Below are 18,302 nucleotides of genomic sequence, written 5' to 3' on the forward strand. Positions count from 1 at the left end.
ACATACGCAAACACATAATAACATTTTTGCGTAAATACTTGCACGATTTGTTACGAATTCATTCGCTATCGTATTTTTTGCTCATTTTATTGGATCGGCCATTCCTAATTCGGACCGTAATCAAAATTTACGCACAACAGGCTTATAGCTCATTTAATTTCGAACAAATTAAAAAAAAACTTTAAAATCGGTTAAGAATTAGAGCGTATTTTGTCCACAAAAGGAGCCTTTCCGCCCACTGTGCATCGTAGTCATAAAACTTTTACTTAAAACATTTTTCCGTATCTTTTATACTTTTTGAGATATTTCGAAGCGAAAGTTAAAATGGGACACCCTATACATCAATTTATATACACAGGGTGTCCGGTAATGACCGTATAATGTCTCATGAACAGATAGAACGGACTAAGTTAAATCAAAAAGTCTTGTACCATTTTGCGCAATAGTTAATAAAATATTAATTTCTAAAAATCACTAAATAGCACGGCCTTGGCAACGCACGAGCAGCAAAAAAAAGCACCTCTTCGTGCTGGGCAGTCATATCGCGCCGCGCGCTTGCATCTGGTAGACTGGAAGAATACGTATTTACTCGACCATCTTTAGGAATTAATATTTCTTTAACTATTGCAAAAATTGTAAAATGGTAGATAACTTTTTTTACTCAATTTAGTCCACTCTACCTACTTACGGGAGATTATGTGGTCATTATCGGACAGTATATGCACAGGGTGAGTCTGATAAAAAGTCCATGTTTTTTTCCAAAACGGTTAAAGATAAGGGAAAAACACTCATTATAAAAACTGTAATAAAAGTAGGACATACTTTGATGACCTTCAGTAATCTTAAATGTTCTTGGTTTTTTTACTACCAATAAAAAGGAATTTTTTTTAATAGAATGGGCTATTTTTTAATCATTCTATTGAGAATAGTCAATCAGCTGAATATCTTTGTATTAGAATGTTTCTTCAAAAACTGAACTATTTTTGAGATATAAATTAAAAGAAGTCAGGTTATAAATTGGAAACAAATTTTTTTATTATTGTAATAAATGTTCACCATGTTGATCTAAACATGCCTGTAATCTTCGTGGAAAGTTTGCTTGGACTTCTTCTAACTCTTGAATTGTTATTTCGCGAGAAATAGTTTTTATTTTTTCTATCATGTTTTTCGAAATAGTGAAAAAAGAGCTTACTTTCAACGTCCTACCACTCCGAAAAATATAATAAAAAGAATACAAAATATTTTTCGTAAAATAACGATTCAAGAATTAGAAAAAATCCAAGCAAGCTTCACAGACATATAGGCATGTTTAGATCAACATGGTGAACATTTTGAAAATTTGTGACGATACGCGCTTCCTCGTCACTAGTTCCAGACCGATTATCCGCCCGACGTAGGCTGTGTTCCAAAATTCACTGTCAGTTCTGAAAATGTATAGTACATGGTTACGCTCAGCAGAAAAAGCAGCTTTGCAACTGTTGTAAAATTCTTGAATACGATTGGTTCTTGCTTTTAATTCCTTACGGATCTAAATGTATAAACCAAACATATTAAAAAATTTTACAAGAATTGCAAAGCTGCTTTCTCTGCTGAACGCAGTCCATGTAACGTAGACTGTAGATTTTCAACGCTGGCAATGAATTTTGGAGCACAGCCATACCTGGCGCTTTGCGTCACAACTCGACTTTCGTACGCGTACATATAATCACGCGTGGTGTGCGTGATTGCGATCAGTAGGTATCCCCTTCTGCTGCGCACTTCGCTAAGCGCCCACCAGCTTGGATATCAATTCCGGACCAACAATGCTCGAGGGGCAGTCCTGTCCAAATTCTCGATCCAATTAAGACCGCTCCTTGAGACCGCTCGGATGCTCCCGAGAATGTCGTCGTGCCGCTCCTGTTCACAGCTGGATGCTTCCGGTGTTATCTGGTATACAGCTCGCCAGTCAAGCGCTGCCGACTGGTATCCATTCTTCCTGATACCGCCTACAAATCGGGAGCTCCCGATCCGGCCTCTTTGTATCCGCGATATCCATTACGCTGATTCTACAATGAGTCGGTAATCGGTAGTCCTAAGTCTTATCGGTGAAGTTGACCAATAGCCAAATTGTACGACTAAGGCTGATTGGCCAACTTCACCGATTAAGACTAAAATTTCCGATTACCGACTCATTGTAGAATTAGCATTCCTACCGTGACTTAATTAATACACGATCCGTTTGTAAGCGCCTGTACCTATCCACGGTCAGTTTATACGCAAACCACGTAAATCCTGTGTATCTCATTGAATATATTACTGTTGTATACACATAGTCACCAGGCACGCTTACGCGTACTGCGATCCGCGTACACCGTCCACGCAATTCAATCTTCTTTTTCTTCTATATATAATTGGCCCGAGTCCTCGCCAACGAGGTAAGCTTGGTCAGTCTTGTCCAAAAGAAATTCTTCCAATCATCTACAGAAATGTCACCACAGCGTGCCGTGAGGGCGAAATTCACTAGGATGAACAAAACATTAGTGCCCCCCAAGCCCCATCCATTCGCCCCACCCCACCCAAAGCCCCACAAGTGAACCAAGAGAGGGGGAGCGGAGGGACAGAGAAGGGGAAACACGCTCAGATCAATAATTATAGAGATTTAAAAAATGCTAGTAAAAGTCTACATAATCTAGTACGCGATTTAATCAACGTGGGGAATATGTCTCCGAAGTATTGAGGGAAGGATTTAGACAAATATTTACTCAAAGGCGCAAATCTACCGCGGGATAAAGGACAATGAAAAATGACATAATTAACATCTTGTCTAGAGCCTCCACATGGGCAAGCAGGCGAGTTCACTATAGCCTTCCTATGCAGACTGTAATTCAGATTGTAATTATTTGCTCTTAGTCTGTTGATCAAGACTATTTCCTGTCTTCTTAGGGGCAGGCGATGAAACCAAGTTATCCATAACTGGTCATAATAAAGCATAGCAAATTGTATACTAGTATTGCTTGCAGCATCCTCAAAATATCTGTTAAAACGGCTCTTCGAGTTTCTATCCGCGACCAGAGCTAAATCCGATAAGGGAAGTCTAAAATCACCACTGCTACATTCTAAGATAGCCTTGGCGGCCCTATCCGCGATCTCGTTGCCCGGAATCCCACGGTGTGCAGGAATCCAGACCAGAGAAATCCTGATGCCCTTTGCCAGAGAGAGACATAATAAACGTTTGATACAATGAATAACATAGTTACAGTTAATGAGTCTGCTGGAGTTAATCGACTCCAAAACGCTTTTAGAATCGGAGAAAATAATCGCCTTAGAGTATCCCGCGTCCTGAATAAGGATCAGTGTTTGATAGATAACCATGCCTCCGCTATAAAGACCGTGGCATCCGTGGTTAGTTTATATCTGAAACTTACCCCAAACTCCGGGGAGTAGGTGGCCGCCCTAGCGTGGCCATATTCATCCAGCTTCGAACCATCAGTATAAAATATAATGGCGGAGCTTCTCAGCTCCGCTGTTCCCTCCAAAAATTCCCGAATGATCACGTTGGGTTTATCTTTAGTAATGCAGATGGGTTGTAAGTAGTTAAAACGTAAAATAAAGTCAGCGTAAGACGTTTCAAAGGCTGGATGTATAGTTGATTGCAAAGATTTGTCCGGCTTGTATTTATTGACAATATATGACTTGAAGGATAGCGATGATGAAAGAGCGCGGGTTCTTTGCTTCAGCGTTACTGCCAGACTCTAACGAATACAAACTGTGCATAACAACACTGCCTCTCTTACTGAAGGATCTAAGAGTATATCTCTCTAACATATGCGCAAATCTAATCCTTAAAGGAAGCTCCTTGACCTCAGATAATATAACATTGATAGAAGTCGACTGTCTGTAGCCCAAGGCAATTCTTAGGGCTTTGTATTGGAGTCTCTCCAGTTGTAAGAACAGAGATCTCTTATTATGTAAAATAAATGCTTGAGCACCGTATTCGATGAAACCTCTAAAAATCGCACGATATATCGTAAGTAACAGCTGGGGATGAGATCCCCACCACACCGCAGCAAGGGAAGATAAAATAGTAATAAGTGCCCTTCCTTTTTTAACAATTTAAAATGTTCCGCACCAGTGAGTCTGAAGTCCAAAATAATCCCCAAGAACCTTATCTTGGTAACTCTTTCAACAAGCTGAGCCTCGATATGGAGTCTAAGGGACGAATCATCCTTGCCCTGATACTTCTTCTTAGAGAACAGCATCCATTTAGTTTTAGACGGAGATAATTCCAGGCCTCTGTCTTCAAGGTAGGAACGCATAATGTCTAAGGATGATTGAAGGTTTTATAGCATCTCCTGCCCGTACGGAGGACGAAAAGATCACAATGTCGTCCGCGTATTGCAGAAACTGAGTATCCGGATGGAGATGGAGATCCAAATCCCTGATGCTAACAATCCCTGATGTTGAAAAACAGCGGGCTGAGTGTGGAACCCTGAGGGGCCCTTATTAACCTCAAATCCTTGGGGTGATCCCGATTGATCACGGCTCGATTGGACACCACCAATCACAGCGATCGGTGCTTAGGAACTTTGTAGTCTCAAGCGCTGTGAGTGGCTCGTGTCCAATTGAGCCGTGTCCAACTGGGTGCCACCCAAATCCTTGACTAAGACGTCAACAAAACACGTTCCTCTACAAAATGTACTGTTCTGTGTGTGGTATTCTCAACAAATTTACGAATTCTGGCCGGTGCGCCAATTCTTCTAAGCTCAGACATTACAGCCTCCGGCAGAACGCTGTCAAAGGCGTCCGAAATGTCGAGAAATGCCGCAGCCACCTCATTGGCAAGGAAACTTGCTTGTATATTATTAGTGAGAGTGACCAGGCTGTCCAGACAGGATCTATTAGCTCTAAAGCCCATCTGTTCTTTTGGTAATGCTCCAAATCGCCGAACGTTTTCTCCTTTTGATGAAGATCCTCAGCTGTCATGAATTCCAGGCTATTGACAGAATTCAGGGAGCAGAAGGAGGGGCACTCTTGTCCATTGCTTTGACTAATAATTTACGTTGATTCGAATCTGCAATCATACTGGAGTCCGCAAGGTTACGTTTCTTAAAGGCTTTGACTAAGCGCCAAATCTCCGTTGTGGGGGTCTTACAGTCAAAGGAATCTACGAATTTCTTCCATTGACTCCGCTTAGTTCTGTAGAGCCTCCTAGAGCAAGCAGCTCTAGACTTCTTAAAGGCGAGAAAATTTTCCAGGCTCGGGCAGCGTTGGTATGCTCTGGCCGCTTTTCTTCTATCCAGAATAGCATTAGAGCACTCCAGAGTCCACCAAGGCGGATTCTTTCGCTGGGCGCAGGCACCGTTCTAAGAAAGTGAGATTTTTCCGGGAGTAATGAGCGTGTGACATTTCTCAGATGCTCTGCAAAAAATTCATAAGCTTCAACTATATCGTTCGGAACTTCTTTAAAAAAGGCGTCTGAAGTAGAGGCTAAGCAAGAGTAAAGTTTCTTTGCATTGCTTTGATCCAGAATCAGTTTCTACAAAAAGACACGGCGAAGGTTGGAGGAGCCGCCAATGGAAATGTTAATAAGAAAGTGATCGCTGCCTTCCGTATCTTCTTCCGTAATAACTTCACATGCAACTGCCAAGTCCGCAGATGCAATAGTAATGTCAATGACCGATCTGTTGGATCCAGGAGCCATAAGAAAGTAGATTTACCATCATTAATAATGCAAGCTTGAGCTTGAGGGGTGATCCCGATTAATCACGTCTCGATTGGACACCACCAATCATAGCGACCGGTGCTTAGGAGATTTGTAGTCTCAAGCGCTGTGAGTGGCTCGTGTCCAATTGAGCCGTGTACAACTGGGTGCCACCCATTGGTCGGCAGGACAGACGTGGTCCCCCTCGCAAGAATTACCACAAAACAGGCATCGAGGCCTTGTGCTCTTACAGTCACGACTAATGTGACCGGCTCTGTAACAAGCATAACATATCTTGACCCTGGGGATGAAAGCGTCCACTTTGTATAATACATTAAAAAGAGCAATCTCCGAAGGAAGCGTTTGTCTCACAAATTTAATACAAATAGTGCGCGAGAGCACATAAGAGGCCTTGCCATTAACGGTCGAGCTCCCATTTAGTCTTTGAATCTATCTAGAATTTTAATCTTGGAAAAAATATTTTCCTTAATACAGTCCAGCGATATGGACTGATCAACGCCCCTAATTATTCCAGATCGAAGAACTTTAAAAGATGAAACAAAAGCTCTGAGGTTGTTCTTTTCGAAAACAGGATTGATTAATAACCGATTGGCCGCATCTGCAGACTTAACCTAAATAAAAGGCCTTCCCCGCGCAGTCTCTTGATTAAAAGAATGTCACTTTTGACAGATTCAGAAATAATACGAGAAAGCACCGAGAAGTGTAATGCAGACGACCTGTCCGAATAGACGTATATCACGTACGGGGGAATGTCATTGTTAGAGTATTTATACATGGGACGAGAGTGATTAATCGTATTAGAATCAGGAACCGCGGGCGTATTCCCAGTATCAGTAATATTAGATTTACTTACTATGGAAGGGGAAGAGTTAGCGGTAGTAGGTTTAATTTTATGTTTTACCTCACTCTCGATATCCTCACCAGCATGAGGTGAACGCTTACGCTTTACTCTTTCGACATCAACCTCCATAGGTATTTGCGCGCAAACAGGCAGCTCGCCAAAAAGAGATGGAAGATGCAGCTCAGTATGGCTGTCTTTGTTTTGGTCTTTGTGAAGACTACCAAATTCCGCCATTAAATTATCGAACATGCTTTTCTCCTTTCCGGATAGAGAGGTGCTGTCCACAGACAACACATTGCTGGAGGCCGTAGCCTCGGAGAAATTAGAGGAAGTCACAGCCCTCAGATCTGATAACACCACGGGACTGTTCGTCGGAATGATAGACCGCACCGCGGCTTCCACCTCTCTCTCTCCCCCCGGCTCGACGACATCGAGGGCCGTCGCCCTCGACATGGGAGAGAAAGGAGACCCGCCGTAAAAGAAGGACACAATAGAAAAGAGTCAGATAATAACACCGAATACTAGCACTGCAGCCAGCCAAACAGAAGCAGCAAAACCGCTCTCCAACACCGAATCGGAAAATAACAATTCGAAAAGACAGATGCGAGCAAACACGCGTGTGCACACTTTCCCGCTCGGTCACGAACTCCAAGCAATTCAATGACTGACGGCAGATAAAGCTCCTTCCTAACAACTATTGTCAACATAGATAGTTCTGTTAATAAAGATATTCTTTGTTAAATATTCAGAAATGTTCCCTGCGAGAAGAGATACACGAATTACGATAAGTCTTAACAGAACGAAACAGTCACTTTTATTTCGATAATTACTGCTGTAATGTACACTCGGCAGCAAAAAGATTGCAACAATTTTTTTTCGATAGGTTTCAGAATGTGGCTTGCTCACCGCGCGATTGGTTCTTACTTATGGGTCTATTCAATTACGTTCAATAGCTTTACAAGCAGGACTGAGTTCCAAAATCTATCGAAAAAAAAAGTGTCGCAACCTTTCTGCTGGCGAGTGTACACAATTTACAAAGTTCTCAATTTTCAGTAATATTAACCACGGAATCGATCACAAAGGATCCCGTATACTTTACCGGACGAGGCCGAGCGAACAATCGAAAATTTGCAACATATTGACGCGCTTCCCGCTATGAATTTCTCGAGACAAAGAGCCCCGGCGCTCGGAGTTTTATATCATAGGACAATCTAGAACATTCAATGGATTCAACAGTAAAATTTTGTAAATTTCCTTTATTCTCAACGAACGTTCTAGACCGTCTCTATTTTGTGTATTAAATTTCGAGGCGCGAGCGCCTCTCAATTAGCGTAACGCCATCGGTCGCTTCACCAATTCGTCATACGGCCGCTCGTAATTCCGTCGCGAACCTCGCCTATTGGCACACAAGAAGCTGCGCCAAATCACCGGCTGCGCCGCGCCAGTTTTGATATGCAAAACTGAGTCTCGCCAGAATTAGCTGGTCATTGCACCTCGAACTGATTTCTTAACATGAAACGATTTGGTGCCTCGCGCTTTTCTCGAACCTTGGTTCCGGCGAGCGAATTCCGACGAGTAAAAGGGTGAGTTCCGTTTCATGCAGGATGCGCATGATATATAATTTTATCTTTCTTTTAATATTCGCTGAACAACAAGGATAAAATTATATATCATGCGCACTATGCGTGAAACGAAACGCACCTAAAGCAAGAATTCATGGGCGCATCAAATTGAGGAAATAACTAGATTATCGTGACTCCTATACGTCGCGTTTGACGCATTTACAATTTAATTTATCCAATTTCAAATCGTCATGTTTGACAGCATTTAATCTTGTCTGGCGTATTGAAATCGAAATGGGAACAGTATTGGGTCAATACAGTTCGATTTCAGCACCAAACAAGACTAAACGCTGCCAAACATGACAATGCCATTTGAAGTTGAATAAATTTAACTGTAAACGCGTCAAACGCGACAGTGTTAGAAGTTACTATAATTTAGTTATTTTCCCAATGACGCGTAACGCGCACATGAGTTCTTAGCCCGGATCCTCATACAGACACAGCGCTTTGACACCGAACGCTGATTGGTGAAAAGCCGATTGTGGGAGTAAGATTTAGTTCCATCACCCGTTTTTCACCAATCAGCGTTCAGTGTCATAGCGCTGTTGTCCGTATGAGGATCCGGGCTTACCTTAAAGCGTACAACATTGCAATAATAAAAAAGTTAGTTTCGAACTTATCTGACTTCTTTTATATATGTATCTCGAAAATAGTTGAGTTTTCGAAGAAATACTCCAATACAAAGATGTTCAACTGATTGAGTAGTATCAATAGAATGACTAAAAATACCCCTTCCCATTAAAAAGAAATCTTTTTTTATTGATAGTAAAAAAACGAAGGACATTTAAGGCTACTCAAAATCATCAAAGTATGTCCCCTTATTTACCCTACAATTTTGATAATAAGTGTCTTCCCCTTAAATCTGTTCTTTTTAGCTAAAGTTCTTATACAGTTCATCTTCCTTCCTTTTCTCTCCACGTTGAAGAAAAAAAGAGAAAAGATGAACCGTGCAAGAAATTCAGCTAAAAAGAACAGGGCACCTATCATGAAACAAAATCGGAATGAATTCCGATCGGAATTATTCAATTATTCCCTATATTTCTATTGTGTTTTCTGAAGAAAACGGAATAATTTCGATCACGGAACAAAGTCGGAATCCATTTCGACTTTGTTCCGTGATAGATGCCCACGCCTCTTATCTTTAACCGTTTCTGAAAAAAAAAAAACGTGATGAACTTTTTATCAGACTCACCCTGTATATATATTTTAAGCAACTAATAAATCTAAAATAGATACACAATATCTTTTTATACTTCAGTGCAATAAAGTTACTCGATTAGATCTACAGAAAAGAGAGAATACAATGTAATAAGCATTTTTAAACAACTACGTATTGTAGATATGTCTTAATAAATAAATATGAAAAACAGAGACTAATAACACATTTTGTCAGTGAGAGGAGACACATAAAACAGTATTAAAAAAATTAATAATGCGGAAAAATATAAGCTTTACGTGAGGTAACATACAATTGACGAAAACAGCAAAAGAGCAAATTGTGAAATGCTCAGCAAAAACAAGGAGCAACTTATGCAATAGATGAAAGCTGCTTATAGCGAAGACATTAAGCTTCAGTGCAAAAGAATAGATTAAAATGATCAAGAGAAAGAATATATATTTTAGACAGGGTGTCTCGTAACAATGTTTATCAAGGAAAAACACGAGATCGGATAGACGTCTATTAGAGGCATTTACATTTAAAATAAGGCCTAAAAATATTAATTTTAGACGCCATGTGATTTTGTATTTTTTTATTATTGTGTTATATAAGGCATGCGCAAAAACCTAATATTCACACAATAGCAGATCTTTGTTCATGAGATACTCTTTTATGCTGCAAGCAGATACCGCGATATTTAGAAAATTAGCGCCCAAGGGCTTATCTGAAAGCCCTTCTCTTTCTCCCTTAGTACATAAATACTTATTAATTACAAAACAAGGCTAAATAATTAAATGATAAAACATTTTTTCCTAGGGAGGAATAAAAATCAGATCGACATCGATTAAACATCTAACATCGGCTGTTTTCCAGCTAGGACACAGAGGGTGCGTTCCACTTAAAGTCCGCAACGCTCACGAGCATCATTTCATCCTCGTTGTAATCGAATGTCAAACAAGGATGAAATGATGCACACGAGCATTGCGGACATTAAGTGGAACGCATCCAGAGACGTTACACTGTGTTCTACTGTGTAAAGTACTTATTGGAACGCAGTTTAGTTTCATAGTGTATTGTAACACCAGAATGCATTGCAGTTTTCCATTCTATTCTTATAATTATATTTAGCGTATGGGTGGGTGTGGGTGTATGAATGGGTGGGTGAGTGGGTGAGTGTGGGGGTGGGTGTTTGAGTGGATGTGTGTGTGCGCGCGCATGCAGAATAGCTATATACAGGGTGTCCCGATCTTTTTTGCGAATCACTTTTGTGTAGATAGAGCGGACTAAACTGAGTCGAAAAGTTCTCTACCAGTTTGCAATTTTCGCAATAGTTAACAAGATATTAATTATTAAAAATTGCAAAATATTAGTCTTGAATAATTTTTTACTCAAATACTATCAACTTTACAGAAAAACTGCAAGAGACAAAAATTATGTATTTTCTTCTCATATAAAGTGCTGAGAATTTTTTCAGAATTTTTTAATACCGTATTTTCTCACGTTGGTAAAAATAAGAAAACGAAGTACTAAAAAGTTAATAAAAAATTCTGAAAAAATTCTCAGAACTTTATATGAGAAGAAAATAAATAATTTTTGTTTCTTGCAGTTTTTCTGTAAAGTTGATAGTATTTGAGTAAAAAATTATTCAAGATCAATATTTTGCAATTTTTAGTAATTAATATCTTGTTAACTATTACGAAAATTGCAAAATTATAGAGGACTTTTCGACTCAGTTTAGTCTGCTCTATCTACATGAAAGCGATTGGCAAAAAAGGTCGGGACACCCTGTACATATATAGCCATTACCCCAACGAGAAATATGTAACCCGCGTCGATCAATGTCAAAATCATATTAAATTGATGTCAAATTTATGATTTCTACGTGTCTTCGACGTTGCTCGACGTCTTATGTAATCATACGTACGATTATATGAGACTATTTAGTATATATCAGATGTCAATCAGATATCTTGTAGATACATCTATTAGTCGTCTAAAAAATGACATTTTTTGTTTCAACGTCTACCTAGATGCGTCTATAAACATATTTTAAACTGTCAAATAGACGTTTAATAGACGTCTATCCAATCTCGCGTTTCTTCCTGGGTAATTTTAGATTCCTGAGATCATCTTAAAACAAAAAGTTTAATATCAAAATATCGAGACTAAAGTAATTTTTTAATTATAAGTATTTAAAGTTAGCGAATCATATCATCTAAAATTTACGCGGTCATATGCGGCACAACGCAAAATGCTAAAGACGAAAGCTGATTTAGCATCCCTCTTATTAATATCGATATAAAGATTACACATACGAATATAAAATTGTTTTATTGCTATTCACATAACGTATAATATTAATATTTTAGACCTTATTTTAAATGTAGACGTCTCCGATGTCTAATAGACTTCTATCCGATCTCGTGTTTCTCCCTGAGAAGATGATCATAACGAAAGTCATAATCGTAGGACAACGCACAATGTTTTGAGCTTGTTCTACAATAAGATCGCAAGCCGTAAGAAATTATTGGCATAGCGCCGAGACACTACCGTGTTTCTTGAACCAATCATAATCGATTATTTTTTTCGTATTTAACTGTAATTAACTAATTTCTTACGGCTTATGACTTGCGACCCTATTGTAAAACAGGTATTGGTCAACTACAACTATAACTTACGTTCTACGACTCAGTTACGATTATCTTCCTGCTTACAGGCCTTAAGACTGCCGCATACAAAATTTCGCAACAGTGACCGTAAAACGTAAACTTAAGCCGATGAACCAATTAGGATATTGCTTTAGATCTACGTAATCTAACGGAAATGAAAATAACAGTAAACTTATTACCATAACCTTGCAGTAAGGTGAATTTCAACCCGTTGAAACTCGCCTTAAAGATAAGTTTACTGCTATTTTTATTTCCGTTAGAGTAGAGGAAAGTGGGGGAACTGTGCGCAGCGGGTAATTATGCACATCCTGGTTTGGTACTTTTCCAATAGATGGAGACTTCACCGTGGTGAAATTTTTACGCAGGAAGTCGTCCTCTTAAAAAGATGCTGGAGTGACAGTCAAACTTAATCAAGGTCGATAGTACAGACTTTTTTAAATTCCAAATTCGATAATAGTGACATCTTTCATTCATTTCTTATACTTATCATATATCGTTGTCTCGCTCAAACGTATTCATTTGTCCTTATCTAACATATTGCAACGCCATCTCTTAGAAAGAGATCAACTAAAATACTACTCGGTTTCATGACTTTACGTCAATTTTATTCGTAGTATACGAACGAAATTTTTGGCGACTCTTTTCTCTTATACCAAAGCCTCTACCTCGTTTCTAAAAGCATAGGATTGTTCTTCGAGGTTTTCTGTAGGCTGCTGGCTACTTATTTTAAACGGTTAAAATCTGAAACTCTTATATGCAGCACATATTGTGACGAGTTGACTGCAGGAGCCGGTGACAAAACTACAATTTTTAATTTTCTTCCATTTTTCGTATTAAATTGTAGCTGGCAGCCTGTGTTGTTGTCGATACTTTAATTATGGAGAAGGACTTTTCAATCCATAAACACAATTAAGAGAAAAGAGTCTTTAAAATTTAATGGTAAAACAGGACACTCCATCCCCTTAAAATATAACTACAAAAGATATGACATAAATACATCGCTAGCCAGAGAAATACAAAAAAGTGAAATTACATCTTTTCTTGTTATTTTAGCATTCAGAAAATAAAGCGGTAAGTCCGTATTTTTAATTTGTTTGTTTAAAATTGTATACATGATTAAAGTACGTTATTATGTGCATCTTTTGAGCTGTTATTTATTAAATTTGGTTAAGAATTGTTGAAGTAATCGTATTTCGTACCGAATTAGGTCGCGGCGGGCAACTGTACGCAAGCGTTTTAAAATGCGCACAATTACCCATCTTCCATATACTGTATGACTAGCACTAGTTTTTTCGTTTCTTTTTAGCATTAGGGTAGACCGGGGAGTAAAGGGCCACTTTTGACATTTTTTGCTATAAAATAAAGAATATTTAACTCACACAGATCGTGTTGATATTTTTCTAAACTAGAGTCTTTTGACTATAAAATATATGCAAGAAAGTATGCATATATACCCTTCATTACAAAGATATCGTAAATTTTACAGAGGAAGTCATTCGGCACTTCTTACCCCATATGTGGGGCAAGAAGTTCCACATAATGGGGTAAAAAGTATCAATACTAATATATTACGTTTGAACTATTTTCAGATATAAAAATAGGTATATACTAGAGAGTTTTTTATTATAAGATGGGTTTTTATTATTAAAAGGGTTTTGGTAACAAAATTATAATAGAAATATTTCAGTTTTAACAGAAAATTAAATTATTAATGTTTTCTTAATCTCTAAGACAAACTTTGAAAAGAAGAAACAAAACTAGCACTATATCGTGCTCAAAAACAAATAAAAATAGTCTTTCCTCTTACACTTGATTTTTTAAGTCATTTTAACCTTAATAAAAAATTAAATCAGTCTTCCAATAATGAATGATTATAACGAATTTGAAAAAATATTTGTTATAAAAGATAATTAAGCGATAAAATCATTCGTCATCATTATTACAGTAATATAGACGCGTCGAATAAGCCTAATTTCATCGAAATCGGAGATGAAAGTAGCATTCTGAATAATTTACCTCTCTGCGTAACGAACACCACTAATGCTAATTCTATAATGAGTCGATAATCGAAAGTAATCGGTAACGTTTCATACTGTTGACTATTGGTCAACTTCACTGATAAGATTATCGACTTAGGATTATCGACTTGTTATAAAAGCAACATTAACGAATACAGAGCAATCGTGGCACTTTTACCCCAACAACCATGGCACTTTTTACCCCAACAAATCACGTAAACTTTGCGGCATTGTTATTAAAAAACTATAATAGAAATAACAATTCTAATAATCACACTGTTAAAACAATAGAATAAGATTAATAAATACACTTATTTAATCTATCTAGGTGCAAAAATGATCCCTTCAGACCAAAATAACTGCGGCGCTAATATCTTACTTTTGGCTCTCAAACACATGGGCACATCCGTGCAAGTTTCCTGGCGGTTATTAGGCAGTAACGAACTGTGTGACATAAGATTCTTACTCTTAGTTGACGAACTGTGTGGCGGAATTTTCTAGTGAATGCCTTATTACCGAGATACAAGGGGTGGACCTTTTTCCCCGGGGACCTTTACTCCCCGGTCTACCCTACTATTTTATTTTGCCATTTCATTTTGCCAAAGTCTATGTGGATTATTATTATATTAGTTTTGTATTTTTTATTAATATATAGTACAATATACATTTAAAATATGTTTAATATATATTTATATTGCAATATAATAAATGTATGTTCTCTAATTTCTATGTCAACATTCCATAATTCATTCATTTCTTACTTTTGTTTTGCGCACAATTACCCGACGCGCGAGAAATTTTTTCGCTTTTCCGTTTTTTCCTTTTTGCCAAATACAACCTTATTGAATAAAAATCTGTTCAAGATAAGGATACGTAATGGTAGAAGAATGTTTATAGTTTTTATTTCCATACTTATATCGCTTTGAACTTAGAAAACCATCCCAAAAAAACAAATATCCCTTAAGTGCACACAATTCGCCCACTTTCCCCTACGTAGATCTAAAACAGTATCCTGATTAGCTCATCGGCTTAAGTTCACATCTTAAAGTTACTGTTACAGAAATTTTGTCTGCGGCAGCTTTTACACAATAGAATCGCAAGCCGTAAGCCGTAAGAAATTGACCAATCACAGTCGAATATGAGAAAAATAATCGACTATAACTGGTTAATTTCTTATGACTTATGGCTTGCGTCGTTATTGTGTAACAGGCCAGGCCTTTTCCCGCCTACATTGGGTAATATAACCATCACGCATAGACAGCGCATGAATATTGCCTCACCTGAGATGCGTTCCATTTTACGCATGATGCGCATGAATCACAAAATGATATATTATGCGACATGATATATCATTTTATCCTTATTGTTCACCGAATATTAAAGAAAGATCATGCGCATCAAGCGTAAAACGGAACACACTCCATGCCTCACCTCGGGAGATGAGGTAGTCCATATGCTGTCCTAAGGCGATGCTGGAGTGACCAAATTATTGACATTACAGTCATACAAAAAACAGTCTGAACTGAAAAACTTAGGAGAAAGGACAATAGGAGTCAGGCGTAGATAAAGTTACGCAGGCTGAATTGACTGAACGGAATCAAAAATCCTTTTACAGGATTAAAGCTAGTAGACACAAAGTTAGAAAATGGTGCAGTGAATTTTATACTAAAACCGAAAAAAAATTAAAAACTTGCTTAACTTTTTTTCGATTTTAATATAAAGTCCACTGCACCACCTCCTAACTTTGCGTCTATTTTAATACTATAAATGGATTTTTTATTCATTTCAGTCAATTCGGAGATTTTTATACAACTGTAATGCAATAACTTGGTCACTCCAGCATCGAGTTCAAGTTGGCAAAGCGGCTAGATCTGCTTATCGAGCAATCAAACATGATTGATTGGATTCACAGAAGAATTAATAATGCTCATTCACTCGGCAAACATGTCTAGCCACTTTACTGACTTGAACTTACCCGATCTGTGCATGGAGTGAAACGGAACGACTTCTATGCTCTCTATGTGATCATGCATGAAACGGAATGCAACCACAGAACAATTATGATGTAGAAATGGTGAAGAATTGTGAAGAACTATTTAATAGACGCTTCTACTTCGGGCTAACTTTCCTAATATAAATAAATAAATATATACCATAACCGGATCAATTTCTAATAATGTATGGCGCTAACCTATGATTGCTGTAAAACAGCATAAGTGACATCATACACGTTGTACATCACACGTATCAATGCGTCCAGCGTTGCATCCCAATTAGACGTACCATAGCATGGAAATAAACAACATTATTCGTATCGATGATTGATGATTTTGTAAAAATAAATATTGGATATTTTCAAGAATGAAAATATTTCTTTCTTTGCAAAAATTTTTCGCAGATGTATGAAATATGTATACCTGGATATAATCATCCAACAATATAGAGATGCGATTCTATAAAAACAGAGCGTAATTGCAAGATTGTATTAAGCGAAGCTATTATAAAAAGGAAAATACTACATTTTTTATTCGTGTAAAATATATGCAAAATTATAAATAAATAAAAAAGGAAACAAACTAGAAAACTAGGAAGATATAACTTATCATTAAAATATATTACAACAAACATTTTGTATTATATAATACATATCGAGTTTTATGAATGCAATAAATGATGATGTCATCTATATTGTGATAATATTTGCTTTTAAGATGTTTCCAAGTATTTTCATTCTTTCATAAATGTATCAATTGTAATAATTTATTAAGTTTTTTATGCTTATATTTGATATCAAACATGTAAATTGCAGTAAATTTAATTTTTCGCTATCATTGTATTATCTATAAACAGGAACAAATCTGTAGAAGTTTTCAATAAAACAATGTGTCCTAACTATTGTCTCTGTCTTTGCTGACTGTATTTTGTTTAACCCTTAACCGCACCTCCCGGCCAAACGTTAGTGGGCGTACGTGGCACTGAGTGCCACATCATAAATTTATTATTTAGGAGTTATAATAATTGAATAAATAATTGGGCAATCGTCATAAAAACAAGTAAAATATATTTATAATAAAATATAATATTAAAATTTAACATTGAATGAAGAATACCGAAGATCGATAATAAAAAAAGATCTGCATTACCAATGATTTGTCAGAAAAACAAATTTTACAGCACTCAGTGCCGCGACGCACCCGGTTAAGGGTTAAAAATAATGTGGTATATATTTATATATGTAAATATTAAATTTATTATATAAAATTTAAGAGAAAAATCATTTTAATTATTTAATGCTTTAATTTACAGCCGAAACCACAGAACTACTTCTGTTTATTATATATCGCGCGTGATATTTATATTATTTATATAAAAAACTCTGAGTATAATATTATATATGATTAAAAAGCACAATACAAGTAAAAAGCGTTACATATGTATAACTTATGGATATTGGATACCGAAATTACATGTTATACGTAATGTAAATTGAATAACTTGTTATTCAATTGAATATTTTTAAATATCATTGTTTAGGATCATTCAAGAATTCTCTCTTTTAGACTGTAAGCTTATTAATGTTCACACTAAGTCGATAACTTTGTTGCATTCTTTAAAGCCTACAATGTATTGTATTATAGAATATTAAACTTCATAATATACATATATCCATATGTCTCATTTAAATGACTTTATGTTAAATTAATCTACCTAATGATTATATATACTCGTATAATGATAGAAACGATATATTAAGTAAAAGTTTGGACACATAATAATAAAATATCTCTAACATCTCTATCATTTCCTGTAAAATGTATAAGTATAAATTCAAAGAATTACCAAAAATACTAAAATCAAACCTGTTGTTAGAGCAGGCGTCCATTCCTGCTCACCAGTAGCACCCCACAGGAGAGTAAGACTTTTATTTGCCATAGCTGAAGGATTCGCAACTTTATCTCCATTAGCAACTGTAGGGGGATTAGGTTGCGATGACTTTCCTTTCGTGTCTATGTAAGAATATGAAATTTATTATTTATTGCCTGTATTCATAGTCAGGCTTTAATATAATTAATATAAGAGATATCTGAAAGCGAGAAAAGGATGAAGGATAGGAGCATAATAACTAGATACCAGGGAATGGAAGTAACTCGTTACTTGTAACGAAGTTACAGTTACAAGTTACTTTTTTGGTAACTTTACTAGTAACTGCGTTACTTTTTTTCTTTGGTAACTGTAACGGTAACGAAGTTACATTTTTTTGGTAACGGTAACGAATTTTACAGTTACGTTTA

At 36.9% G+C, this 18,302-nt stretch overlaps 1 protein-coding gene across 9 annotated transcripts in view; it reads right to left on the bottom strand.

Moving 5' to 3' along the window:
* The window catches only part of Iml1 (GATOR complex protein Iml1), a 159,559-nt gene that overhangs the window by 123,476 nt on the left and 17,781 nt on the right, over positions 1–18,302 (bottom strand). For 7 of the 9 annotated variants that reach the window (XM_018521780.1, XM_018521785.1, XM_018521784.1 and 4 more), the window contains 2 exons: positions 17,871–18,017; positions 16,202–16,210 (listed from right to left, as the gene is read on the bottom strand). In XM_018521780.1, coding sequence (XP_018377282.1) covers positions 16,202–16,210; positions 17,871–18,017 — 156 coding nt within the window. The remainder of the gene's footprint in view (positions 1–16,201; positions 16,211–17,870; positions 18,018–18,302) is intronic. The other 2 variants (XM_018521786.1, XM_018521782.1) reach the window with 1 other exon arrangement.

Source organism: Trachymyrmex cornetzi, unplaced genomic scaffold (genome assembly GCF_001594075.2).
Source record: "Trachymyrmex cornetzi isolate Tcor2-1 unplaced genomic scaffold, Tcor1.1 scaffold996, whole genome shotgun sequence".
Classification (NCBI taxonomy): domain Eukaryota; kingdom Metazoa; phylum Arthropoda; class Insecta; order Hymenoptera; family Formicidae; genus Trachymyrmex; species Trachymyrmex cornetzi.